The sequence below is a fragment of the Delphinus delphis genome, chromosome 19 (genome assembly GCF_949987515.2).
Source record: "Delphinus delphis chromosome 19, mDelDel1.2, whole genome shotgun sequence".
Classification (NCBI taxonomy): domain Eukaryota; kingdom Metazoa; phylum Chordata; class Mammalia; order Artiodactyla; family Delphinidae; genus Delphinus; species Delphinus delphis.
Window position 1 is genome coordinate 53,952,070 of NC_082701.1, and position 26,547 is coordinate 53,978,616.

The following is a 26,547-nucleotide window of genomic DNA, read 5'->3' on the forward strand; positions in this document are numbered from 1 at the left end:
CTCAATATGTTAAAGTTGTGACTATATTATTTGGTTTCTAATACTGAACCAACCTAGCATTACTGAGTTAAGCCCAACATGAAATATTGTCTTTTTCAATATATTCATTGCTTGATTTTGTTTGCAGATATTTTAGTTAGCACTGATGTGTCTGTTTTTGATGAAACAGGCTTTCAGTTTTTCCTTTCTGTAACATCTTTGTCTGATCTTGCTCTGTGGTTTTCTAACTTCATAAAATGGGTTAGGAAGTAACCTTCTTGTTTTTTCTCCGTAAGAGTTGGTGTAAGATTGAAATTCTCTAATCCTTGAAAGTTTAAATCTCCTATTGAAACATCTGGCTTGGTATTTTGCTTGTGGCAAGATTTTTACCTGTAATTTCTCTAATGTTTATAGGAATATTAAGGTTTTCTATTCCTTAGTAAGTCATATTTTTCTAGGGATATATCCATTTCATGTAAATCTTCAAATTATTGTCATGAAATTTATATTATGCTCTTACCTGTTTAATCTCTACAGAATCTATCGATGTGTTCCTTTTTAGATTTCTATTCATTTCTATTGTGCTTTCTGGCTTCTTTACTTAATTAATCTACCAAGAGATTTACAAAGAACAATCTTATGAACCCATTGATCCTCTTTATTATAATTTGATTTCTATTTTGATAATTTATTCTTTTATGTTTATTATTTCCTTCTATTTTCTTTGGGTTTATTTTCTGTCCTTTGGCTAAGTTAAGATGTGTGCTTCGCTATTCACCTTGAGCCCTCTGTCTTTTTTAATGTAACACTTAAAGTTATAAGTTCCCTTCTAAGTACAATTTTACCTACATCTCACAAGTCTTAGTAATAATCAAACTCTAAATATTTTTAACATTCATTATGATGTACTTATATATTTTTTTAATCTTAAAACGTGGATTCTTCTAGTTGCATTTCTGTCATTAATTTCTAACAATTGTATTGTGGTCAGAGAATGTAACATATGTAATAAAAAGCTTCTGAAATTTGTTGAATTTGGTCAGTTTTTATAAATGTTCTGTGCATATTTGAAAAAAATGTGTACTCTATAAATGTTGGGTATAATGTTCTGTGCATGCCTATTTGATCAAACTTGTTTTCTTCAAATCCACTATAACCTCGCTGCCTTTTTTTTTGTCTGCTTAATTTATCAATTACTGAGATAACATTGTTAAAAATCTACCACTTTGATGGTAGAGTGTCAATTTCTCCTTGTAATTCTGTCACTTTTTGTTTCATATTTTTTAAGGTTATGCTATGTGAGCATACAGTGTTTGACTTTTTATATATTCCTGGAAAATTGAATCTTTTAGCCACACGTTAAAAATCTTTTATCACTAGCTATATTTCTTGTGTTAAAGTGTGTTTTGTTGTATATTAGTATAACAAAACCAATTTCCTTTGTATGACATTTGCCTGGTGTCTCTTATTTTATCCTCTGGCTTTCAATATTTCTGCGCCTTTATATTAGAAGAGATCTTTATAATTGATATAGAACTAAATGTTTTATCTACCTTAATATCTTTCTTTTAACTGGAGCATTTTGTTCATTAATGTCTGTTGTGCTATATTTGAATTCATTTGTACCATTTTATTGTGTCTTCTCTATTCTTCTTTTCTTTGTTTTCTTTCTTGCCTGCTTTGGGTTGCATTTTTTAAAATATTTTCTTTTATTTTTCCTTTTTCTTATTCCATTTTTTTCCCTTCTGCTAATTTGGATGTTGTGCTATCTAAGTCTTCTTTTCTAATAGTTAACCATAGCTATTTTAAAAAACATTCTTAAAAGGAGTAAACTAATCAGTACTGTTACTCTTTTCACAACCAATACAAGGACTTTAGTTTGATCTCAACCGTTCATACATCAAATTATATTCTATAATTCCAAGTAATTTCAGTTGTTCTCTGCTATTTATCTAAACTCCACAAATCATACTTTATTTTTATACACTCACTGTTTATTTAAATTCATCTACATATTTACCAATATCTTTGCTCATTCCATCTTCCTACATTACAGACATGCTATCTGAATTGTAGTCATTAGAAGATCCGTTAATAAGGTTCTTTTGGTAAAACTCTCATTCTTTTTCTCTCCAAGTGCATGTATTTTGCCCTTGTTCTTGAAAAAATTGATATGTGGAAGAGAGAATTCTAGGATAACATATTTTCTGTAAGCCTATTGAAAATGTTATTACATTGTGTCCTGGCTTCATTTTTTTTTTTTTTTTTTGCGGTATGCGGGCCTCCCACTGCTGTGGCCTCTCCCGTTGCAGAGCACAGGCTCCGGACGCGCAGGCTCAGCGGCCGTGGCTCACGGGCCCAGCCGCACTGCGGCATGTGGGATCCTCCCAGACCGGGGCACGAACCCACGTCCCCTGCATCGGCAGGCGGACTCTCAACCACTGCGCCGCCAGGGAAGCCCCCTCCTGGCTTCATTTTTGGTGTTGCATCGTTAACCATCAACTTAGGGTTTTTTTAATTAATAGAAATCCGTCCTTTCGCTGCAGCTAATTTTAAGATTTTTTTTCACTTTTGGTAATCTGCAGTTTCATACTGAAGTACTTACGTGAGGGTTTCTTTATATTAATTTCACCTTGAATTTGTTGGGCTTCCTTGATCTTATATTTGGTGTCTTTCATTAATTCAAGAAAATTCTCAGCCAAGATATCCTCAGAGATTGCTTCCTGCCCATTCTCTCTATTACCTCCTTCTGGACCTCTTATTACACTTGTTACACTTACACACTTTTAAATATCACCCATATATTTGAATAATTTTCAGTTTTCAGTTGTTTGTCTTTCTTTACTGCAGTTGAACAATTTCTCCACTTTTATCAAACAGCAGCCTAATTCTCTCTTTTAGTGTTGTCTAAATCTCTTGTTTAATCCATTCATTGAGCTTTAAATTTTAATTATACTTTCTATTTTTAGATCTTCTATTTGGTTATTTTACAGTTTTGCTTACTCATTTTTATACCCTCCCGTTCTTTGCTCAAATTCCTTCTTTTTTATTTATTCATTCTTCAAGTTTTAGAATACATTTACTAGAGGATAATCTTAAGATAACTTTTGATTTGTCAGCCTAAAAATGGTTTGTTTCTTCTTGCCGTAGATCAAAGTTAACATAAAGGCCTATGGAAAATTATTAGCTTCTTTCTACTGGAATTGCCCACTAACATAGCACAGTATGATCATTTTTGCATTGTTAGAACACATATTAAAAGTCTCTTTTCGGGCTTCCCTGGTGGCGCAGTGGTTGAGAGTCCGCCTGCCGATGCAGGGGACACGGGTTCATGCCCCGGTCAGGGAAGATCCCACATGCCGCGGAGCGGCTGAGCCCGTGAGCCATGGCCACTGAACCTGCGCGTCCGGAGCCTGTGCTCCGCAACGGGAGAGGCCACAAGAGTGAGAGGCCCGTGTACCGCAAAAAAAAAAAAAAAAAAGTTTCTTTTCACAAAATGCCATCACAGGCCATAATTTTCATATTATCCACTTCAATAAGTTTTGTCACTTCTTGAATCCATCATTCGATACAAAGGTCCACACACTATCACAGATTCTGGGCATATTTGGAAAGCCGCTGAAATCACCTCCATTCCTGATTATGAGACAATGCTGAATTTATGCTTGAACATAAAGGCAGTTGGGGCCAGGATAAGGCATGGTGACCTGTTGAGAATGTAAGAGTTTATCTACGCTTCTGAGGGGTGATTCCTAAAGAAAGCATTTCTGTACAAACTGATATATCATACTTAAAAGGATGAAGTTGTTTTTCTTAGTAAATCTTGAATAGATGTCTGGGAACCTGCAGGGAAAGCGTTTGCTCCTGGTATGTGGGTCAGAAATAGTAAAGCAGAGCACCTAAACAAGAGCTCTTTTGTCTTTTGACATATTAAATATTGCTGTTTTATATGCTGCACCTGAATTCCAGTATCTAAAACATTCACAGGTTTAATTCAGCTGTTTCTGCTGGCTCCCACTCATGGTGACTTCTTTCCTTATGTGTTTTGTGACTTTTGATTATCAAATCATGTTCCTTGGAGAGTAATCCTTTGAGGATTGGATTCTTGTTGCATTCCTCCAGAAAGGATTTTCATTTGTTTCTGCCGGTCATCAAGGGACTCTTCCAACCCCAGACCACTTGTACCTCAACTTACAGTAGTCCATCTAGTGTCATGGTTAATTCAGGCGAGTTTCCATGCTGTCCCATACCATGCAGCCTGTTTATTTCTTGTTCACCCTTAACGGCGTTGCAACTTCACACGCAACTTCCTATCAGCTTCCTCACCTTGAGTGGGCCCTAGGCTTAATCACCTGTTCCCCAGTTCTCATAAAGAATCAAAGTAGAAGCTCAAGATCTCCGGGGTTCAATAGAAACTATCCTGTGAAAGCCAGCTTTGAACCTTGCTTACCTCCCAGGGTTCTTGCTTTCACTACATTTTCAGCTTCTGGAAATGCCTTAATTTCATGCCACCTTAGTGATGCATTTTTAAATGATTTTGAAATATGTGCTTAAACATTTCTGTTGTCTTAGCAGAAGGGTCATTCATATTATCGTGTACACCATACAGCTAGAAACAGAAATCCACACTCTCCAACTTATCCTCCAGTCAGGCCTTTATTAGACTGCTCAACTGAAACCAGTCTTGCCAAGAGCACCGATGATTTTCATGTGGCCGCATCCAATGGTGATGATCAGTCATCGTCTTACTTGTACCTCTCTGCAGTATTTGGTACAGCTGATCACTCCCTCCTTCCCAAACGGTTTCTTCAGGAGACCTCACTTTCTTGATTTCCTCCTTCGAGGTCTCCTTGACTGGGCTCATCTCCTCCAGGACTCAAAATATTAGAACTCCTGAAACCTCGATCCTGGAATTTCATTTCTAGCCACAGCCATATTCCAGGTGATATTTAATCTAATACTTTGAATAATCTGTGTGCTGATAACTACCAAATTTATATTTTTAGCCCCGTCTCTTAAGAACTCTAGACTTAAGTTCAACTGCCTAATAAGTATCTCCATTAGGTGTTTGGGAGGCATGTCAAACCTAACACATTTATTTCTTTATTTTGACCGGGCCAGGTGGCTTTCAGGATCTTAGTTCCCTGACCAGGGATCGAACCCGGGCCCCGGCAGTGAACATGCCAAGTCCTAACCACTGGACCACCAGGTGGTCCAGTAGCCTAATGGCATTAGACATTAGGCATTTCAGTAGCCTAATGGCAGTAGACCTTAGGTTTAGGGAATTCCCTAAACCTAACACGTGTAAAACTTATCTCCTTCCCTCTTCTCCCTCCAAAAACCCCCAGTCTTCCCCAATTCTTCCCCATCTCTTTAAATGGCATCATCATTCACCCCATTGCCAGGAGTCCTTATTGATTTCTTTATTCCCTCACACCCCTCCCCCAACCCATTAGTGGGTTTTATTAGCTCTGCATGCAAAACTGCCTTGAATCTGACCACTCCTCATGTCCACCATCCGGGTCAAAACCAGTATCTTCTGTCACCCAGACAACCACAATAGTCCCTAAATGCCCCCCTGGCTTCTGTTCTGTCTCCCCACCCATGTCACCATCACCATCATCATCACCACCTCCAGCTGAAATCTGTTCTCCTCCATCTATAGTTCTTTTTGAAAACCAGTCAAATTATGCCCTTCTCCTACTCAGAATTCTCACACTTAGAATAGAATAAAATCTGAGCTGCTTATCATGGCCAATAAGGCCTCCCAGTGTCTGGCCCTTTCTCTGACCTCTTCTCCCTCGCTGCTCCCTTCTGTTCTCCTTATGCTTCTGCTACCCTGACTTTCCCCTTTTCCTCAAGAGAATCAAACTGAATCCAGCTTCAGTGCCTTTACTCATGCTGCCCCCTCTCCCTGGAAAGCTCTTTTCCTGTTTCTTTCTTGGCTCACTCCTTCATATTGTTTACATTTCTGCTCAAACATCACCTCCATAGAAAGGCCTTTACTGACCACTCCATATAAAATAGTTCTGACCTTAGTCTCTATGCCCTTATTTCATGGCACTCATCACCATGTGAAACTGTACCATTTATCTCATTGATCTGTGTCACATTTATTTTTCCCACTAGAATGTAAGTTTCATAAGAACAGAGACTTTATCTTATTTATTATACTATTCTCAGAACCTGGAAGCAGGCTAGGGCTCATAATAATTGCCCAATAAACATTTTTGAATTCAAGAATGAATCTCATTTAACTCTCACAATAACCAGTGAGAAAGAAATGATTTTTCCAATCTTGTAGATGAGGAAACTGAGGCTCAGAGATGTTAAGTGACTTGGTCATGGTTACACATCTAGTAAGTGTCAAAATTAAACCCAAGTGTGTATGACCTTTGAGGCCATAGTATTTATTTTCAGTTTTTTAAAAAATAATTTGAGATTCACAACATAATTTGTAATATATTTACTTTGAAATAATTTCACTTTGAAATAATTTCAGACTTACACAAAAAGTTGTAAAAATAGTACAAAGAATTCTCTTTTACCTTTACTCACCTTTCCCAAATGATAACATCTTAGATAACCAACCGTGGTACAGTTATCAACACAAGGAAGTTAGTATTGATGTGGAAGTAGTAACTTACTTAGTACAGACTTATTCACATTTCTCCAGTTGTCCCAGTAATGCACCCTCCATCATGGAGGGCTAAGTCTTTGTCCTTTGCGACCTTGACACTTCTGAAGAGGGTCGTATCTTATCATCAGGATATGGAGAGTTTTCCATGATAATACCATCAGGATATGCAGAGTTTTCCATAATAATACCAGGAGGATGGAGAGTTTTCCATAATAATAGCTATTAATGTTGGGGAACTAAATAAATCTTCCTTTCAAGGAGTGAAAGGAGAATGGCTTCTCACATTCTGTTTGTTTTGCTCAGCTTGGCCAACCTTGAAGCATTTATAAAAAACAGCGAGAATGGCTTGCTCAAGAAAGTCGGAAAAGGAGATTTCCAAGGATTGGTTGAAATTATGGGACACCTTATGGCTCTTAAAGAACGACAGAGCAGCACTGATGAGATGTTTGAGCCTTTAAAGCAGACTATTGAATTGCTGAAGACCTATGGACAAGAATTGCCGGAAACACTGTTCAGGCAGCTGGAGGTCAGTGCAAAGTTTATGTTTTCTTAATAAAAGAAATAGAGGGAACGTTTGGGGATTTCAGAGTGGGATGAGGTGGATTGAAGTAAATGAAAAACAGGGCTTGGTGATTACTCAAGGTCCATGCTTTGGAGCTAAATGTGTCGCACATGTGTAATGTGTACCACTTTCTTGAAACTCAGTAAATACGAAACACTGTAACGCTGGACATATATGGGAGAACTGATGTGGATGATGTGTTTGGGTTCCTTTTCCAGGATTATGGATGAGCTGAATTTTTCATTCGGAGAAAAAAAAGCAGGTCTGAGGAATGTTATGATGGTCTAAGAGATGTGGGGCATAAAAGGAAATAACTAGGCACTCTTAGAAAATGTAGAAAAGGGCCAGGGTTACTGGGTTAGAAGTTGAGGGCAAGAAGGATAGTGTTGAATCAGAAGTAGGTGATCGTCGGGAGAGTGGGCATCCAGGGAGCCATGTCAAGGAAGGGTCGAACGATGCCACGGCATCAGAGCCTGGCATCGGGGCAGAGATGAAGACATCCAGGTGCGTCCAGCCTCAGGACTGTGGGGGAGGGTCTGACCACACTGAGGTCTCCTTTGCAGGAGCTGCCTGAGAAATGGAACAACATTAAAAAGATGGCTGTTACCGTGAGGCAGCAGGTGGCCCCCCTGCAGGCAAATGAAGCGACCCTCCTCCGCCAGAGGTGCGCGGCCTTCGAGGCAGAGCAGCAGCAGTTCTGGGAGCGATTCCGCAGAGAAGCCCCCTTCAGGTATGCACCCAAGTTGCCACCACTGCTTCCTGGCCTTTAAGCACGGCAGCATCTTAAGTCACGGTGATCTCTCCGTGGAGTTCGCATATTATTTTAACAAGTGAAGACTAGTTACTAGTCTTCCCTCCCATTTACGTCCACTGGTTAGAACCTGGTGCTCATGTTCACAGAGTACCACTGCGGCCCGTGTGGGATGAACAAAGACTGTACAAATACTTTAAAAAATTCTAGAAGCTTCTTTGTCTCCAGGTCTATAAAGGGATTGTGTGTGGTAAGATTACTAGGTTTTTACTAAACTGTTAGTATTCTAAATTCTCCCAGACTCCTGTTCTTTTGGTTTAAAATAGTGGCTGATGGAATTTTAAAATAATTTTGGAAGGCATTTCAGTAGCCTAATGGCAGGATTTGAAGCGATGGATTTACTTCAAGGTGTACTTCCTCTGCTTAGTAGTTAGTTCTCAGACTCCTCCCTACTTGTGGTCAGGGGTCTTTACACGAACAAAACAACTGTGGGATGGGCAACACCCATCCACACGTGCCCCCGTGCACACACACACAAGTCCTTTTCTCAGGGGCTCACTGCCTTGGTGGAGAAATCTACAGGGTCTGCTCCTCAGCGTCGGGGGCTCCAGCCAGGGGTACCAACCGGCTCTGTGTCTGCTGACATGCCAGCTGAAGTGGACACTCTCCCCTCAGGCCAGCTCCGGTGTTTGCTTCTGTTTCCCTAGCGGGCTTCCTGCTGGGTCTCTTCTGTAGTTTTGGAGGTCTCTAGACTGAAAAATGCCCTATGTAAGGAGCAAGGAAGCTTTTTATTTTCAAGGGTTACTTACACACAGAAATCTGACATTGAGAGATACACACTAAAGCAACAAACAAAATGGAAAAAGAAAATCACAGCTTTATCGGGAGGAAAGACAACATAATGATTAAGTACATGGACTCTGGATTTAACAAGACCGGTGTCTAATCTCAGGTTCACTACTCACTGCCTAAGTCGGGGCAGTCACTTAATATCTCTTTGCTTCAGTTGCCTCATCTGTAAAGCGGGGTTAATAATAGTATCCACCTCATAAGGTTGTTGATAGGATTAAATAACGAATCTTTGCAAGTTTTAGGCATAGGACCTGGCACTAGGATAACCAACCATCCTGGTTTACCTGGGACAGTTTTGGGTTTTTTTTTCTTTTCTTTTTTCTTTTTTTTATTAAAGCATAGTTGATTTACAGTGCTGTGCTAATTGGGATGGTTGTGGTTTTAACACTGAAAGTCATACATCCAGGGAAGCCCCTCTATTTCAGGCAAGCTGAGACTTAGTCACCTCACTTGGCACACAGTAAGGGCCTACCTATTCTATTATTCATTCATCAAACATTTATTAAGCAGCTACTGTCTCCCAAGCATTATACTTGGGGCTAGAGAGAACGAGATGAGTATGTCAAGAGGCAGGGGAGGACAGATGTGTAAACTGTGCTTACGATAAATGTACAACATGGAGCTCTAAAGCATTAAAATCACCTGGGGTCCAGTCTGTCCCACAGACCAACTAAATCAGACTCTCTGGGGATGAGACCGGGCATCAGTAGTTTGTAATGCTCCCCAGGTGACTCCAATGTGCAGCCAAGGTAGAGACTGCCTCCCTAAGGGAAGTAACTGGTTCCCTTTTAAGCAATCATTCCAGGGCATATAACTCCAAATGAGTCTGTGTCCCTTTAGAATAAGTGCCTTAGGAGCTATGCCCTTGTTCCAGAGAAGCATCTATTGCTCAAAACATTTGTGGAACTTCTTTTGGGACTATTCCTTCAGAGTCTGAAGCACATTCTTTTGATTCTTCTTTGGGCATACAGCTGAATTTCTGAAATTCGACACTGATCACACAGGGCCAAAGCTGGTGAGGCAGGCGGGCAATTAAGCTGGGTATTTCTGCTCAGTGCTAACAATATCCACACCTAAGGCAACAGCCACAAAGGTAATGACACTGATACTTTACATCATCTGTCTCTTTTTAAAAAAAGTTCTAAAAAGGAATTCAAAGATGTCTGGTGAAATATCTTCCCAAACAGACTCCCGAGACTGCCTGACTGGAACAGCCCTTGTTTGCTGGTGTGTTTCTGTATGTCTACTGGAAATCTGGCATCCCTCCTTCCTAGTTACATCACGTGTGTATATTGATCAGCTCTTGTTGTTTTTTAATTTGATAGCTGCATTGGCTTTTCTTTCTTAGCACTTTTATTGATATCTATCTGCTGGCTGTAAGGATATTGCTACCCTTAACTTGCAAATTCACATCTGTTAATTTAACATGCAGATGAATCTTTGCAAGAGACTTTGAAAAGAACTGCTCACAGCAGTGTGGAAAGCCAAACATTACTGCAATTTTGATGTTTTTCTCTTCTTGTCAAGAAAACTATCAAGACTAGAGCAGAATCGTGGATTTAGGGCTGAAGGGAATCTTCATGGGTGTCAACGCATGAGTTTGTTTCTTAGTTTCGTGTGCATGAATGTGTGTGTTTAAAATGTTTAGACACCGTATGCGGCAAATGAGTTGAATTCTGGTTCCTCCACTTTCAGATCAATTTCTAAAATGCATCTCTGTGAAGGCAAGTTTCTGTTCCCGATTAGATGATAGGTGAAGCTCACGCTGATCTTGTCTTTGGGAGGAAAAGGAAAGTGTGTCTCATCTGGCCCTTGCAGTCTGACAGGTGCAGGATGAATCAGGTCATTGGGGGAGGTTCTTTCTTCATGTTCAAGTTGAGTTTTTCTTCTTCCTTCTGTTCTTAACTTAAAGCTGTATCAGCACATTCCTAGCTGAGCTCTCTCACTTCTCAGTAATCGGCTAAACCATCATAGCCAGATTCAAGCCCTTCTCACACCTCTCGAAATTGGAGACTCATTCTCCCCTTTGAGTGACAGGGATGCACCAAGCTTCTAGCGGCTCTCTTGTTCAGTTCCTGCGCTTGAGCACAGGCTTCCTGGCTTCAAGGAATGAATGCCATGTTATCCAGTCTCCTTACCCACATCAAGATCAGGATAATCCAGGGGTTTCTGGGTCAAAGCATTTGATCCCTAAAGCTCCAGTTCAATGGAGACCATCAGTGTTTCCAGCTGGCCAGCCACCAGATTCTGTGAACGGTGGGGAGAACCTTCCTAAAGACCTCCTCCCATTGAGTGCTGTCCTGCATGACAACCAGCAAAGCAAGGCTTTCCAAATAGCCCAGTGCAGCAAACGTGAGGAAAGAAGGGCCTTCATCTTGCTTGTGCAGCGTCTCTTGTCCCTTCAAAAGTTGGAGAAAAGAGTAGTATTAGTCATGAAATCTCTCAGGGACATATCAGTATCCTCAGACATGTCATTAGTTCAACTTGACCCTGTTCTTGCAGTTAATCTGACTCACTCACATGACTCAGGCTTCCGTAGAGCAAAAGCGGTTGTGTTCTCAACAGTGGAGTCAGCAAAAAATGATTTAAGTGCTAGGATCTTCAGATAATACAGATTCCCTGACCTCAAGGACTTAACAGCCTCAGGGTCAATTTCAAAAATGAGTAACCAGACATGTCCATGGGGGCCAACTTTAACACCCACTGGGGAGGCAGTTCACAGCCCTTGCAGAAGCTGTGCTTCAGCCAATGGGCAAATGAGACTTAGCCATTTGGAAAAAAGAGGGGTGGACAGCAAAGGTATTCCAGGCAAAGGAAGCAGAACATAGAGACACACAGGGGGATGAAAACATAACAACCAGCTGGAGGACTGCATGTATGTGTGGCTGGGATGCAGGATGTGGGAGATGAGGATGGAGAGGTCCAGGTGACCAGGCCTTGACCATGAATGAGCACTGAGGAGTACAAGCATGAGAACAACACACATCATGGAAACACCAGTCTTGTGGCTGCAGAGAGCAGAGTGGAGCGAGATGGACTCAAGGTGGGGCCTCCATGGGGTGGTGAGTGATTGCAACAGCTGGGTGCGAAGCAGGAGGACTGAACTGAAGCCATGGCCGTGAGCATGGAGGAGGAGGATGGACGTGAGGGAGACTTAGGAGGGAGAATCAGCAGGATTGAGTGAATACGGGAGATGAGCAGGGAGAGAGCCTGGTGTAATTCTCCATCTTCCATCTGGACCAGTAAGCTGGAAGGGGTGTGTTCCGCTGCTCCTGAGATGGGGCCACAGGATGGGAAGAGCCGAAAGGTCACCAGGTCAGAGAGAGCGTGCTGAGTTTTATGGTACCTGTGGGGTATCAAGCACAGGTGTGTCACTGTTCCTTGTATGTGCAGGTACAGAACTGAGGTTGACATTTACCAGCCGCTCACTTCCCAAGAATTCATTTAAGTCACTTAGTCCTGTCTTTCTCTTTGTGCCTATGTCTAGGGCAGGCCTGAATCTGTACCTTTTCCAAGATCATACAGATGAGCACTGTATTTCCATTTCTCTTAATTATAGTTTTATTCATCCAGATTTTCCAGGCATTTCTCTTTTAGATTAAAATACTTTTGCATTATTATTTGAATTTCAAAGACTAACTACACCCTTTTCCCGCCTATTACTTTCTTGTTCTCACACTGTATTGTTCCGCCAGGCTTTGGAGAACTGCTTCAAGTTTATTAGGCGCATTAATCAGGTCTGTGAATATCCTGACAGTTTGCACTAGAGCTTTGAAATGGGAAGAGGGTTACCTGCTCCCCTGTCTAGAGGTTCCTTTCACTACTTAGGTCAAATTAACTTTTATGTGTGCTCAGCTACAGGAAATGAAAACCCACAGATTTAATCCATAAACAAAAATTATGCCACGGGGCAGATGAAGTTTGGAATAGGTTTGACAAATGATCACCTCCTACAAATATTTGAGGAACCAATATTGATTCAAGGATGTTCATGTGCGCTGAGGAAAGAAGAGTTAGGAAGATCATTCATTGTCTTCTGTGTCCACAGACCCCCAACACTCTGATAGCACCTATCCTATTGAATATGCCTGAATTTTATTCCATTAATAAATTAAACAGAATGTGGGCTTTTAGAATTTGTCTGATTTATACTGACACCAAGTAGCTAAATTCACTTTCCAAGTTCACTCTAATGAAGTTAAAAAGTAGAACCAACGCACTACACACTCCAACAATTAGTCTTTGGAGAGAATGTGCAGAAGGAACCTTCATGCTTGGTAATCTTTCCTGCTGACCCACTTGCCACGAAGATGTTACATTTCTTTCCTTCTAGTTCTTTCTCTACTGCTCTCATAGAAGAGAAAGCTACTTGCCTATGTAGACAGAGGGCCCTCTTCAACTCTGAGAACTCCAACCCATTCTGAAACACTTGGGGACTGGACAACAGTGAAGACACACATTCAGTCTCATTCTCTTAAGATGAAAATACACAACCAGGGCACATGAGCCGAAACTATTTAGATGGAACAAGCGGGAATCAAACATAGCAAGCGTCAAAGTTAATCTGACACTAATTTAATGGTATGCGTAACTGTTACTGTGTTGCATGGTAATTAGGCTTAAGTGGCAAGCAGTTCAGGTAGATGACTCTAATTCGGATTACTTTCCATCCGTCAAGTCAAATATTTCCAGAGACAGCTGAGAGGAGAGACAGTTCAAGAAAAGGAGTTTGTATGTCATCTTCTTCCTTTTTCCCTCCCCTCTGTACCCCACCAACCAACACACGCACACACACACACACACACACACACACACACACACACGGGATCAGAGGAAATGGCCAATTCTCTAATCACTCCTTTCCTCTCAACTTTCCCTTTATGTTGGACCCCGTGATACCCTATTCTGATTTTAGAGAAAGATGGTATTCACACTTAAGTCACGGTATCCCTGCTATCTAGCCTTCCATGCACACAGAAACAAGAAGATCTGAGACTGGTGATGGGAAGAAAGGATAAAGGAAGGCTGGGGGAGGAAAATGAACATTGTTCTGGGTGCTCCTGACCCATGTGGGTCCCTCTGCACGTGCAGCTCTTATGTTGGAGGAGAGGCTCTGCCAGGAACGCAGGTTGGAGGGGCCGCAGGGTAAAGGAGGCTCACGGCCATGAGGACCAGGAGGAACGGTGGGGGCAGTGAGCACCCACTGGGGAGAAGAGGGGGAGGAAACGTGGCCTCGAGCTGTAAAGCGCGATGGAGTGCTTATACGCGTGCGGCGCAGAACCAGAGGCTGCCGCGGGATGCGGGAGGAGATCAGGGGCGGCTTGAAGGAGGTACTTCAGAGATGTGGAGCCTGACAGGAGCCCTGCAGCGCGGGAAAGCCAAGCAGTGCAGGCCTGCGGTGAGGGCTTTGTGCGCACACTGCAAAGTCCCTATCAGTGGTTCTCACATCTGGAGACAGTGTTTCCTGAAGGTGATGCAGGCTGTTAGCATGAGCCTCACCACAGAGAAGGACGCCGACCTGGCACATCGGAATCACCTGGGGAGTTTGAAAAATGCTGTTGCCTGGGTCCCGCCCCCAAAGATTCTGATTGAATGAGACCAGGGAGTAGCCTGATCATGGAGATCATTTAAAGCTTCCAGGAGGCTCTAACATGCAGCCAAGACTGAGAGCCACTGCCCTAGAGGGAGCAATGCCAGAGTAGGTCAGGATTGGTCTCTGTCACTTACAGACCACCCACCACAAGTAGCTCCTGGCGGGAGCTTTGCCTGTACAGCCTCTGCAGTAACAGGACAATGCTCTTTTGTGTCAAGTGAGCTGGACGCCAGCAACTGGAAGCAGAGTCTGAAGGGGGCTTGAACAAAGGAGTATTTCGCACTGCACCTGGGTGGGGGAGGTGGGCAGTATTTTTATTACCCTCTCAGATGTGAAGAACAGATCCAGACATGGTGTTCCTCTTGAATCGCTAACTGGTTATGTTCGTCCCACTCCAACCTACCCCGATGTCTTTTCTTCCCAGGCTTTGGTGAAAGTACCTGCCCTTTGCTAAAATACTAAGGATTTAAGGATTCGAGCTGTCATTACTCTGGTGATTCTAGGAGATGGCGCTTGTGTGCTCTACTTATAAAGGGAAAACATTGTGTTTTGTAGGTTTGATAGCACTGACCCTCATCAGATGCTGGATGCAAGGCAGATGGAGATCCAGCAGATGGAATCCACCATGGCCTCCATTTCTGAGTCTGCTAGCTTGTTAGAGGTCACCATCCCTGACTATAAGCAACTGAGGCAGTGCAGGAAGGAGGCGTGCCAGCTGAAGGAGCTCTGGGACACAATTGGGATGGTGACCTCCAGTATCCATGCCTGGGAGACCACCACGTGGATGGATATCAACGTGGAGGCCATGGACTTGGAGTGCAGATGGTTTGCCAGGCACATCCGGAACCTCGACAAGGAGGTCAGGGTCTGGGATGCCTTCACAGGCCTGGAAAGCACCATTTTGAACACCCTGACCTCCCTGAGGGCTGTGGCCAAACTGCAGAACCCGGCCATGCGGGCGCGGCACTGGAGGCAGCTGATGCAGGCCACGGGCGTGACCTTCACCATGGATGAGGGTACCACCCTGGCACACCTCCTACAGCTTCAGCTCCACCACTTTGAGGACGAGGTCCGGGGCATTGTAGACAGAGCTGTGAAAGAGATGGGCATGGAGAAGGTCTTGAAGGAGCTGCAGACCACCTGGGTCCGCATGGAATTCCAGTTCGAGCCCCACCCTCAGACCTACGTGCCTCTGCTGCGGTCCGACGAGGACCTCATCGAGGTTCTGGAGGATAACCAAGTCCAGCTTCAGAACCTGATGATGTCCAGGTACATAACCTTCTTCCTGGAGGAAGTATCGGGCTGGCAGAAGAAGCTGTCCACTGCTGACACCGTCATCTCCCTCTGGTTTGATGTGCAGCGCACATGGTCTCATCTAGAAAGTATATTCACCGGATCTGAAGATATCCGGGCTCAGCTGCCCCAGGTACCTGCTGTGGAAATCCTCCTCCCTCTGTTGCCATCCCTGGGTCAAGGGACGATCCCCCAGTTCCTGTATCCTCTAGACCTTTCCTTCTCTGCCTCCCTGCCTTCCTCCCTGCCTTGGTTTATTGGGTACCTCCAATAAACATTGACCTTCCAAGCCACCAAAAGTCAGACAGAGGGAAAGAGAGAAAGTGAAATGTATGCCCGCGAGTTTGTTCCTAATGTGTAGGAAAAAGAAAGGAGAACCTGGTTTTAAAAACAAAACCAAAAAAAGTGTACGGGAGAAAGGAGGTCAAAAATATGAGCTGCTCTTGGGGTGCTCCACACATAATTACAATGCGGGTATTGATTGGAAGTGAGCGTCGTTTCCAGGCAAACTCAAGTTCCTTCTCTGCAGCGAGCTGTTCTGTAAAACTCGGGCCTGTGCCAGCAGGCTAAATACCAGTCTTCAGCTAAATACTAAATGAGGAATTTCTCTAAATATGCATTCTTCTCATTACTACCTTTCCTGTAGTTGCTTGCCCCTTGTAATTTGTCCTAATTAATGTGCATTAATGTACTTCCCCCCGCCAGTGGACTCTAATTCATTTAAAAAGAGATTTTCCGGACTTCTTCTGTGTCCCTCAGCACAGCAGCACAGCGAGTTCTCTGCTTACAAATTAGTTTGATTCCAAAATGTCATATGTTGTCCAGACCTTGTTTCAGAGTTAAAGCATTCCATCAAAACATGATATTTTTCCAGCTCATCCCACAAATGCATATTAGTGTAATAATGCAGATTAAAGATTGTACATTTGCAATGAAAAATAACAGAAAATAATCCTGCTATAGCTATTGTCATAAAGCAAAATTGAATAAGCCAGATTTTATTAATCTCCAACGCTAATGATTGAAGAAGGGCAGGTTTAATGAGAAGGGGGTGTAGGTGGAGACTTTTGTACACATTTTAAAGGAGACATTTGAGAACTTTCAATCCAACATAATAAAGAATTCATATCATTAACTTCTCAGGTTTGTGTGTAAAACATATAAATACATTTATTTTCTTTGTATTAACAATATGGTAACAAAGACAGCTCTGAAATGTAATAAATCAGTCATCATCTTACACCCTACCTAGTAAATATTTTCACTCATTATGAATATTTCCCAACTTTTTTTCACATATATACATGTTTTTACACAACTGCTCTCAGTGTAATTACAATTTTCTATTCGGCTCTTTTCATTTGAACGTTTATGTCAGATATTTCCGATACTTCTATAACCTTGATACTTTTTCATTTTTAATTGGCATAAGATATCTCACTGAGGATTCGTAATTTACTTCACCTCACCCTCTTGTTTTTAAATCTTCTTGGGAGAGAGGCCCAGATCACAGAGGTCCCAGCAGACTGGAGCCAGTGGCCCGGGTTTGAGTTGCAGGACCTTAGGGAAGTTACTTAAGCTCTCAGTGTCTTGGTTTTCTCATCTGTAAATTGAGTCTAATACTAGTCCCTACTTCAAGAAGTTAAAGTAGCGCACACAGCACATACCATTATGATTGTTGTTATATAATAATAGCCACACAAGCTCTCATCAGGTGCCAGGTGTTGGCCTAAAGGGCTTTGCACTTATTATTGTCTCAGTCATTTCAACAACACTGTGAGGGTGTGTGTGTTTGGGGGAATGATAATATCTAACTAACTTTGACATCATAGTAGCACATTTGCTGTGGAAACACTTACTTCGGTTATATAAACTTTTGCTTGGACCCAGAAAGAACATCGGATCCACCATCTCCCTGACAGGAATTATGTATTTTATGCCAACAGTTCTCAAAGTGTGGTCTGGTGACCCCTGGGGGTGGTCCCTGAGACCTTTCCAGGGGATCCTCAAGGTCAAAATTATCTTTATATTAATACTGATGGTATTTGCCTTTTTAACTCGTTCTTCCATGAGCGTACAGTGGAGTTTTCCAGAGGCTACATGATGTGATATCACAACAGACTGAATGCAGAAGCAGAGAAGAGAATCTGGCCATCTTCTAAGTTAGACATTAAAGATATTTGCCAAAAAAAAAAAAAAAACATGAAATGATGCCACTTTTTCTCTAAGTTATATTGTTTTGGAGAATATAATTACTTTGGATAAAAATATGTTATTATGTTAACATAATGGGCTTATTATTGTTATTTTTTAAATGAATTGATAAATATTTTTTAGAATTTCTCAACTTTAGCTTCTAATATAGAATATACATTGATAGATATAATATTACCTACATAAACAAAAGCTCTTTCCACTCCTCAGTAATTTTTACAAACATAAAGGGACTTCAAGACCAAAATGTTTGCAGACCACTGTTTCAAACTAAAGGCATTTCCTCCTTTGAGACTATAATCTCTGTATTAGACAACTAGGAGCAGTTTTCAAAAGCAGACTTAGTACATGAAGGTAGCTTCTTAAAGTTGAGGGGGTGGTAGTTAATTTTTTTCCACATTTTTATTTGCAGGATTCTAAAAGATTTGAAGGCATCGATATTGACTTTAAAGAGTTAGCTTATGATGTTCACAAAACTCCAAACGTAGTGGAAGCCACCAACAAATCAGGTCTTTATGAAAAGTTGGAAGATATTCAGAGCAGGTGATGGTCGGTTTGCAGCCCCTTTTGTAATGTGTTTCCTTTCCCCACTCTGTCTCTGAGATCCTTACCTTATTTAACTGCCCGAGTGAGAGAGTATGTCTGGTTGTGTACCTTGATTTGCCTGTGTGGTCGGGTAATATGGGGTATTATTAGAGGTGTTTATTGTGATGTTTGCAAATACCCATACACGTTCCATGCATACATGATTTCTGCGTGTAATCCATAGGTCGCGCTTGTTTTCATTTAGGTAACATCTATGTGCCTATGGATCTAGGCAAACCTAATTAGGAAATTCTTTGTGCCCACAGACTGTACCTGTGTGAGAAGGCCCTGGCGGAGTACCTGGACACCAAAAGGCTTGCCTTCCCTAGGTTTTACTTTCTCTCCTCTTCGGACCTGTTAGACATCCTTTCCAACAGCACAGCCCCACAACAGGTAAGCTGGGGAAGTGCCTGTAGAAACATTCAGAAGGACCAGGATGCTCCACCAGGAGAGTTTCAGGTTCCCCGTTACGCCCCCTAAGGCGGTGTATGTATTTCAGACCTGTGTTGCCAGCCTCATCATACCTAACCTCAGAGCTTTCTTCATTTCCACCATTACTGCTTCTCAGGATGCCCATCCCCCCAGCCCATCAGTGGCTTTTTGTTTTTTTTAACAGCTTTATTGGAGTATAATTGCTTTACATTGTTGTGTTAGTTGCTGCTCTATAACCGAGTGAATCAGCTATACATATACAAATATCCCCATATCCCCTCCCTCTTGCATCTCCCTCCCACCCTCCCTATCCCACCCCTCTCAGTGGTCACAAATGCCGAGCTGATCTCCCTGTGCTATGTGGCTGCTTCCCACTAGCTGTCTATTTTACATTTGGTAGTGTATATATGCCTATGCCACTCTCTCACTTCATCCCAGCTTACCATTCCCCCTCCCTGTGTACTCAAGTCCATTCTCTACGTCTGCGTCTTTATTCCTGTTTTGCCCCTAGGTTCTTTAGAACCTTTTTTTTTTTTTTTTAGATTCCACATTTATGCGTTAATATACGATATTTGTTTTTCTCTTTCTGACTTACTTCACTCTGTATGACAGACTCTGGGTTCATCCACCTCACTACAAATAACTCAGTTTCATTAATTTTAATGACTGAGTAGTATTCCATTGTATATATGTGCCACATCTTCTTTACCATTCATCTGCTGATGGACACTTAGGTTGCTTCCATGTCCTGCCTATTGTAAATAGAGCTGCAATGAACATTGTGGTACATGACTCTTTTTGAATTATGGTTTTCTCAGCGTATACGCCCAGTAGTGGGATTGCTGGGTCATATAGTAGTTCTATTTTTAGTTTTTTAAGGAACCTCCATACTGTTCTCCATAGTGGCTGTATCAATTTACATTCCCACCAACAGTGCAAGAGGGTTCCCTTTTCTCTACACCCTCTCCAGCATTTATTGTTCATAGATTTTTTGATGATGACCATTCTGACCAGTGTGAGGTGATACCTTATTGTAATTTTGATTTGCAATTCTCTAATGATTAGTGATGTTGAGCATCCTTTCATGTGTTTGTTGGCAATCTGTATATCTTTTTTGGAGAAATGTCTACTTAAGGTCTTCTGCCCATTTTTGGATTGGGTTGTTTTTTTTGGTATTGAGCTGCATGAGCTGCTTATATATTTTGGAGATTAATCCTTTGTCAGTTGCTTCATTGGCAAATAGTTTCTCCCATTCTGAAGGTTGTCTTTTCGTCTTGTTTATGGTTTACATAGCTGTGCAAAAGCTTTTAAGTTTCATTAGGTCCCATTTGTTTATTTTGTTTTTATTTCCCTTTCTCTAGGAGGTGGGTCAAAAAGGATCTTGCTGTGATTTATGTCACAGAGTGTTCTGCCTATGTTTTCCTCTAAGAGTTTTACAGTGTCTGGCCTTACATTTAGGTCTTTAATCCATTTTGAGTTTATTTTTCTGTATGGTGTTAGGGAGTGTTCTAATTTCATTCTTTTACATGTAGCTGTCCAGTTTTCCCAGCACCACTTATTGAAGAGGCTGTCTTTTCTCCATTGTATATCCTTGCCTCCTTTATCAAAGATAAGGTGACCATAGGTGCGTAGGTTTATCTCTGGGCTTGCTATACTGTGTCATTGACCTATATTTCTGTTTTTGTGCCACTACCATACTGTCTTGATTACTGTAACTTTGTAGTATAGTCTGAAGTCAGAGAGCCTGATTCCTCCAGCTCCATTTTTCTTTCTCAAGATTGCTTTGGGTATTCAGGGTCTTTTGTGTTTCCATACAGATTGTGAAATTTTTTGTTCTAGTTCTGTGAAAAATGCCATTGGTAATTTGATAGGGATTACATTGAATCTGTGGATTGCTTTGGATAATATAGTCATTTTCACAATGTTGATTCTTCCAATCCAAAAACATGGTCTTTTTCTCCAACTGTTTGTTTCATTTTAATTTCTTTCATCAGTCTCTTATAGTTTACTGCATACAGGTTTTTTGTCTCCTTAGGTAGGTTTATTCCTAGGTATTTTATTCTTTTTGTTGCAATGGTAAATGAGAGTGTTTTCTTAATTTCTGTTCCAGATATTTAATCATTAGTGTATAGGAGTGCAAGAGATTTCTGTGCATTAATTTTGTATCCTGCTACTTTACCAAATTCATTGATTAGCTCTAGTAGTTTTCTGGTAGCATCTTTAGGATTCTCTATGTATAATGTCATCTGCAAACAGTGACAATTTTACTTCTTCTTTTCCAATTTGGATTCCTTTTCTTTCTTTTTCTTCTCTGATTGCTGTGGCTAAAACTTCCAAAACTATGTTGAATAATAGTGGTGAGAGTGGACAGCCTTGTCTTGTTCCTGATCTTAGAGGAAATGGTTTCAGTTTTTCACCATTGAGAATGATGTTGGCTGTGGATTTTGTCATATATGGCCTTTATTTTGTTGAGGTAGGTTCCCTCTATGCCTACTTTCTGGAGTATTTTTATCATAAATGGGTGTTGAATTTTGTCAAAAGCTTCTTCTGCATCTATTGAGATGATGATTTGGATTTTATCCTTCAATTTGTTAATATGGGTATTACATTGATTGATTTGCATTTATTGAAGAATCCTTGCCTTCCTGGAATAAACCCCACTTGATCATGGTGTATGATCCTTTAATGTGCTGCTGGATTCTCTTTGCTAGTATTTTGTTGAGGATTTTTGCATCTATGTTCATCAGTGATATTGGCCTGTAGTTTTCTTTTTTTGCAACATCTGTGTCTGGTTTTGGTATCAGGGTGATGATGGCCTCGTAGAATGGGTTTGGGAGTGTTCCTCCCTCTGCTATATTTTGGAAGAGTTTGAGAAGGATAGATGTTAGCTGTTCTCTAAATGTTTGATAGAATTCTCCTGTGAAGCCATCTGGTCTTGGGCTTTTGTTTGTTGGAAGATTTTTAATCCCAGTTTCAATTTCAGTGCTTGTGATTGGTCTGTTTATATTTTCTATGTCTTCCTGGTTCAGTCTCCGAAGGTTGTGCTTTTCTAAGAATTTGTCCATTTCTTCCAGGTTGTCCATTTTATTGGTATATAGTTGCTTGTAGTAATCTCTCATGATCCTTTGTATTTCTGCAGAGTCAGTTGTTACTTCTCCTTTTTCATTTCTAATTCTGTTGATTTGAGTCTTCTCGCTTTTCTTCTTGATGAGTCTGGCTAATGGTTTATCAATTCTTTTTATCTTCTCAAAGAACCAGCTTTTAGGTTTATTGATCTTTGCTATCATTTCCTTCATTTCTTTTTCATTTATTTCTGATCTGATCTTTATGATTTCTTTCCTTTGCTAACTTTGGGGTCTTTTTGTTCTTCTTTCTCTAATTGCTTTAGGTCTAAGGTTAGGTTGTTTATTTGAGATTTCTCTTGTTTCTTCAGGTAGGATTGTATTGCTATAAACTTCCCTCTTAGAACTGCTTTTGCTGCATCCCATAGGTGTTGGGCCATCGTGTTTTCATTGTCATTTCTTTCTAGGTATTTTTTGATTTCCTCTTTGATTTCTTCAGTGATCTCTTGGTTATTCAGTAGTGTATTGTTTAGCCTCCATGTGTTTGTATTTTTTACAGTTTTTTTCCTGTAATTGCTATCAGTCTCATAGTGTTGTGGTCGGAAAAGATACTTGATACCATTTCAATTTTCTTAAATTTACCAAGGCTTGATTTGTGACCCAAGATATGATCTATCCTGGAGAATATTCCATGAGCACTTGAGAAGAAAATGTATTCTGTTGTTTTTGGAATGGGATGTCCTGTAAATATCAATTAAGTCCATCTTGTTTAATGAATCATTTAAAGCTTATGTTTCCTTATTTATTTTCATTTTGGATGATCAGTCCATTTGTGAAAGTGGGGTGTTAAAGTCCCCTACTATTATTGTGTTACTGTCGATTTCCCCTTTTATGGCTGTTAGCATTTGCCTTATGTATTGAAGTGCTCCTATGTTGGATGCATAAATATTTACTATTTGTATATCTTCTTCTTGGATTGATCCCTTGATCATTATGTAGTGTCCTTCTTTGTCTCTTGTAATAGTCTTTATTTTAAAGTCATTGTGTCTGATGTGAGAATTGCTACTCCAGCTTTCGATTTCCATTTTAATGGAATATCTTTTTCCATCCCCTCACTTTCAGTCTGTATGTGTCCCCAGATCTGAAGTGGGTCTCTTGTAGACAGCATATATATGGGTCTTGTTTTTGTATCCATTCAGCAAGTCTATGTCTTTTGGTTGGAGCATTTAATTCATTCACATTTAAGATAATTATTGATATGTATGTTCCTATTACCATTTTCTTAATTGTTTTGCGTTTGTTATTGTAGATCTTTTCCTTCTCATGTGTTGCCTGCCTAGAGAAGTTCCTTTAGCATTTGTTGTAAAGCTGGTTTTGTGGTGCTGAATTCTCTTAGCTTCTGCTTGTCTGTAAAGTTTTTCATTTCTCCGTCAAACCTGAATGAGATCCTTGCTGGGTAGAGTAATCTTGGTTGTAGGTTTTTCCCTTTCATCACTTTAAATATGTCCTGCCACTCCCTTCTGGCTTGCAGAGTTTCTGCTGAAAGATCAGCTGTTAACCTTATGGGGATTCCCTTATATGTTATTTGTTGCTTTTCCCTTGCTGTTTTTAATATTTTTTCTTTGTATTTAATTTTTGATAGTTTGATTAATATGTGTCTTGGCATGTTTCTCCTTGGATTTTTCTGGTATGGGACGCTCTGTGCTTCCTGGACTTGATTGACTATTTCCTTTCCGATATTAAGGAAGTTTTCAACTATAATCTCTTCAAATATTTTCTCAGACCGTTTCTTTTTCTCTTCTTCTTCTGGGACCCCAATAATTCGAATGTTGGTGAGTTTAATGTTGTCCCAGAGGTCCCTGAGACTGTCCTCAATTCTTTTCATTCTTTTTTCTTTATTCTGCTCTGTGGTAGTTATTTCCACTATTTTATCTTCCAGGTCACTTAACCGCTCTTCTGCCTCAGTTATTCTGCTATTGATTCCTTCTAGAGAATTTTTAATTTCATTTATTGTGTTGTTCATCATTGTTTGTTTGCTCTTTAGTTCTTCTAGGTCCTTGTTAAACATTTCTTGTATTTTCTCCAGTCTATTTCCAAGATTTTGGATCATCTTTACTATCATTACTCTGAATTCTTTTTCAGCTAGACTGCCTATTTTCTCTTCATTTGTTTGGTCTGGTGGGTTTTTACCTTGCTCCTTCATCTGCTGCATATTTCTCTGTCTTCTCATTTTGCTTAACTTACTGTGTTTGGGGTCTCCTTTTTGCAGGCTGCAGGTTCATAGTTCCTGTTGTCTTTGGTGTCTGCCCCCAGTGCCTAAGGTTGGTTCCGTGGGTTGTGTAGGATTTCTGGTAGAGGGGACTGGTGCCTGTGTTCTGGTGGATGAGGCTGTATCTTGTCTTTCTGGTGGGCAGGACTGCGTCCAGTCGTGTGTTTTGGAGTGTCTGTGAACTTAGTATGATTTTAGGCAGCCTCTCTGCTAATGGGTGGGATTGTGTTACTGTCTTGCTAGTTGTTTGGCATGGGGTGTCCAGCACTGGAGCTTGCTGGTCGTTCAGTGGAGCTGGGTCTTAGTGTTGAGATGGAGATCTCTGGGAGAGCTCTCACCGATTGATATTACGTGGTGCTGGGAGGTCTCTGGTGGTCCACTGTTCTGAACTTGGTTCTCCCACCTCAGAGGCTCAGGCCTGCCACCTGGCTGGAGCACCAAGACCCTGTCAGCCACACGGTCAGGCATAAGCAAGGCAAGGGAGATCCTGGGCGAGGGGTCCCACCAGGTCATGTAGACTCCTGGACTCTTTGATGTCCTCTTATTCCTTTGCACTTAGTCTAGTTTCACTTGCTCGTAGGGAGCCGCGTGAAAAGGCCTCTCAGCTGCTCCTTCAGACCAGAGTTCCCAAACTTTAGGCTTGATTTGTTTATTTAATTCGAGTGTCCATCCTTGACTCTGTTTCCATATGGAATGGATCTTGATCTTATATATCCTTTTCTTAATCCTCCTTGGAAACAGTGAAAAGAGAGTAATGTATCACTTCATTTCCAGCATAGAGTTCACTGTCGAAAATCAGCATTTCACACATCAGAAATCTCACCTTGCCAAAACCTTTGTGCAGTTTACCACAGAGTCCCATCAGTGGCTTTTACTCTCTAGAGTTGGGGAAGCTTTGAGGATGGCAAAATGGAAGGGGCTAAGCCTTTAACGAGAATGCCTTTGATGTGCTTCTGAAGAGAGATGCAGTAAATAGTGATCAAAAGTAATAGCTAAGATTTCCATGGAGAGATAAGATTGGGAGTTGTATTAATGGGACATTGGGGTCGTTTATGTGAGTGAATATAAGGAACCCAAAATTTGGGGTTCTAGCCCTTGATTCTAGGCACTAATTAGCCATCTACTCTTGGGTATATCACTTCTTTGTGACAAACCTGACTCATATGTAAAATAGAAGCCTACTGTGTTACAATTTTTTAAAATATTAAAGTACCTGTCTTTGTCTGTCTGACTTATCTCACATGGCAGTATACCCTCCAGGTCCGTCCATGTTCTTGCAAATGGCAAGATTTCATTCTTCTTTATGGCTGAGTAATATTACATTGTAGATGTATACCACATCTTCTTTATCCATTCATCTGTTTTTATTTATATGTGGAATCTAAAAAACAAAACAAATGAACAAATATATAACAAACTAAAAACAGACTCACAGATACAAGGAACAAACTAGTGGTTGCCAGAGGAGGGAGGGGGTAGGGGAATGGGTGAAATAGATGAAGAGGATGAAGAGGTACAAAATACCAGTTACAGAATAAATAAGTCACAGGGGTATAATGTACAGCACAGGAAATATAGTCAGTAATATTAAAATAACTTTGTATGGTGCATTATCCATAAACATATGGAATCACTATGTTGTACATCTGAAACTGATACAATATTGTAAGTCAACTATATGTCAATAAACAAGAAAAAAGAAGTAAATTATATACATACATACATACATATGTGTGTGTGTGTGTGTGTGTGTGTATGTGTGTATCCTAATGGATACACTGTTGGCATTTTGAGCTGTAGACAGTGGTTCTCCAACTTGAAAGTGCATCAGAAGGCTTATTAAAATACTGATTCCTAGAGCCCATCCCCAGAGTCTCTGACTCGTAGGTCTGGCTGGGGCTGGAGAATTTGCGTTTCCAAGGATTTCTTCCCAAGTGTTGCTGCTGGTCTGAGGACCACACTTTGAGAACCACTGCTAGAGAACAGAGAGTCTGAGTCTCAGAATGGTGAGACCCAACACTCTAGTCGTTGTCACATGGTTGTCACATGGTAGCCCTCTAAGCAATACTAATAAATAACTTCCCAGACATGCTCTCCACTCTGTTGGCATGGTTTCCTTCATAGGTTCAACGACACCTTTCCAAACTCTTTGACAATATGGCCAAGATGCAGTTCCAGGTGGACGCCAGTGAGAAACCTACCAAGATCAGTCTTGGCATGTACAGCAAGGAAGAAGAGTATGTGGCCTTCAGCGAGCCCTGTGACTGCAGTGGGCAGGTAACGTATGCCTTTCTCTCTCAGGTGTCTGCATTCAG

General features: G+C 41.1%; 1 protein-coding gene across 1 annotated transcript in view; it reads left to right on the forward strand.

Annotated features, from left to right (window-relative positions):
* DNAH9 (dynein axonemal heavy chain 9) overlaps positions 1-26,547 on the forward strand; it is a 298,998-nt gene that overhangs the window by 62,389 nt on the left and 210,062 nt on the right. The window contains exons 18-23 of the mRNA XM_059997406.1: positions 6,923-7,145; positions 7,745-7,911; positions 14,933-15,803; positions 18,297-18,427; positions 18,736-18,862; positions 26,357-26,509. Of these exons, the coding sequence (XP_059853389.1) occupies positions 6,923-7,145; positions 7,745-7,911; positions 14,933-15,803; positions 18,297-18,427; positions 18,736-18,862; positions 26,357-26,509 (1,672 nt within the window). The remainder of the gene's footprint in view (positions 1-6,922; positions 7,146-7,744; positions 7,912-14,932; positions 15,804-18,296; positions 18,428-18,735; positions 18,863-26,356; positions 26,510-26,547) is intronic.